The sequence below is a fragment of the Clupea harengus genome, chromosome 2 (genome assembly GCF_900700415.2).
Source record: "Clupea harengus chromosome 2, Ch_v2.0.2, whole genome shotgun sequence".
NCBI lineage: Eukaryota > Metazoa > Chordata > Actinopteri > Clupeiformes > Clupeidae > Clupea > Clupea harengus.
The window spans coordinates 8,211,019-8,213,518 of NC_045153.1; the positions used below are offsets into that span (position 1 = coordinate 8,211,019).

Below are 2,500 nucleotides of genomic sequence, written 5' to 3' on the forward strand. Positions count from 1 at the left end.
TCGATGAGACTCACGCTGTATGTTTTGGCCTCCAGAGGGGAGAAGATCCACTCGATGCTTGCGGTTTGGCCCGGCTGCACCTCTCCGTAGGGGGTGACGCACTGCAGGACGGGGTGGCCAAAGTTATCGGCGGTCAGCTGCTCCAGAAGCTCAGTGTCTACATGGTACCGCAGAGGCAGGGCGCCTCCATTATACAGCTCATAGACCTGTCATAGAACACACCCATGACATAGAATCAGCTCATAGACCTGTCATAGAACACACCCATGACATAGAATCAGCTCATAGACCTGTCATAGAACACACCCATGACATAGAATCAGCTCATAGACCTGTCATAGAACAGACCCATGACATAGAATCAGCTCATAGACCTGTCATAGAACACACCCATGACATAGAATCAGCTCATAGACCTGTCATAGAACAGACCCATAACATAGAACACGGGAGAACACAGACCTGTTTAGGGGGGCCAAAGCGTCGGATAACAACGGGAGATCACACACCTGTTTAGGGGGGTCGAAGCCTCCGATGACCACGGGAGTGAAGGTGTGTTTGCTGGAGGTGAAGTAGATGTAGGGCTGGTCTCTCTCCACCGTCACGCCCACAAAGTTCAGCTGATGGGCAGAAACACACACATTAGGAGTGCACAGGGATTAAAACCCCTAGCTGATCATCAGAAACACACACATTAGGAGTGCACAGGGTTTAAAACCCCTAGCTGATCATCAGAAACACACATTAGGAGTGCACAGGGTTTAAAACCCCTAGCTGATCATCAGAAACACACATTAGGAGTGCACAGGGTTTAAAACCCCTAGCTGATCATCAGAAACACACACATTAGGAGTGCACAGGGTTTAAAACCCCTAGCTGATCATCAGAAACACACACATTAGGAGTGCACAGGGTTTAAAACCCCTAGCTGATCATCAGAAACACACATTAGGAGTGCACAGGGTTTAAAACCCCTAGCTGATCATCAGAAACACACATTAGGAGTGCACAGGGTTTAAAACCCCTAGCTGATCATCAGAAACACACACATTAGGAGTGCACAGGGTTTAAAACCCCCTCGACAGATATGTCGGAGCACACTCAAAACACACTCACAGTGTCTTGACGACATTTAGATTCTCAAGTACCTGGACAGAATACACAGACAAATCAAATCAAAATACTGGGGTTCAGGCATTAGAAGGACTGGAGTTGAAGAAGTGGTGAGAGATAGACTATGTAGACAGAAGGTCTTTGGGGTTTGGGGTTCAAGGTTTGGTGGCATTGCGGTTTCCCCATGATAACCTTGTGAGTTTTTAGCAATAACAGTTTTGAATGTGAGGATATGAATACTGCGGGGACAATCACAGCTGCTGGCTGGGAATTTTAAGGAGATTAGAGATCATTTGAGGGAGAGTGGGAGACCGTAAATCCTGTAATAAATGGGGTGTCTGTTTTGGGGGGGGGGGCAGTTTGGGGTAAGGGCCAGGGCTCACCAGGATCTCTCGGCCGTAGGACAGCTTCAGCAACACAGGCAGGCGGTCAGTGCCACCAAACTCATGCCTGCACGGAAGACAACACACTCAAAATACATTCACACATTAACCCAGAATATATCAACACCTCCGAATTGTAAGATTTATTATGAGATTATAATAAGATTAGAAGATTATATCACATTTTTTGACAGAAGTCAGTAAATATTTTACAGTTTGCATTGAAGGACGACTAAAGGTAAAAACTTTAGAGCTGAGGATCTCAAAATCACAGGACACCATACTGCCTCACTTGGTTAGCCAAGATAGACCAAGTGAAAACATACATTTGCATACAAGTGCATTTCATTTTAAACAAATACAAAGAACCTTGTAGCTAGCGCTATGTATGTAATAATGTATATGGACATTACTCCTTGGCCCTGACCCTGCAGTCTGCATGTCTGACCTGTAAGTGAACTGCACTGCCCTCTGTTGGCCTGGTGGTAGACTCCCAGAGCGTGGGGAGATGGAGAAGAGGCGGTTGTCCTGCACCCTCATGTGGTGCAGCTCGGTGGGGGTGAAGTCTCCACTCTCGGCCCAGTACTCCAGCTCAATCTGCTGGTCCTCCGGGAGCAGGAAGCACCTGAGGGGGATATGACATCACACCAGACAGGAAGTGAGGTCACTACTGAAAACAGCCGTTCACATTTTCATTAACGATGAAGAGTTAAAGACAGACTTAGAGAAGCCATGCATTGTTTACATACTGTAGTACAATCATACACACACACATACACACACACACTCACTCACATAAAACAGTCTACAGATACAGTATCTTAAAACACAACAAAAAAAAACAATTAATAAATTCAGGCAGTTTTTATTCGGATACTGCTAGACACACACACACACACACATATATAAACACCCATGCATGCAGCTTAAATGCACATAGAAATACAGTCTGATTGCTCACCATTCCACGGGGATGCTGCCTGTGTTCTCAAACACTAGTAGGA

The 2,500-nt window shown here is 46.0% G+C and overlaps 1 protein-coding gene across 1 annotated transcript in view; it reads right to left on the reverse strand.

The window, feature by feature from the left end:
* cfap65 (cilia and flagella associated protein 65) overlaps positions 1-2,500 on the reverse strand; it is a 22,697-nt gene that overhangs the window by 6,965 nt on the left and 13,232 nt on the right. The window contains exons 18-22 of the mRNA XM_042709289.1: positions 2,458-2,500; positions 1,945-2,121; positions 1,497-1,563; positions 510-620; positions 15-206 (exon numbers count right to left, since the gene is read on the reverse strand). The exon at positions 2,458-2,500 is cut by the window's right edge and continues 86 nt beyond it. Coding sequence (XP_042565223.1) covers positions 15-206; positions 510-620; positions 1,497-1,563; positions 1,945-2,121; positions 2,458-2,500 — 590 coding nt within the window. The remainder of the gene's footprint in view (positions 1-14; positions 207-509; positions 621-1,496; positions 1,564-1,944; positions 2,122-2,457) is intronic.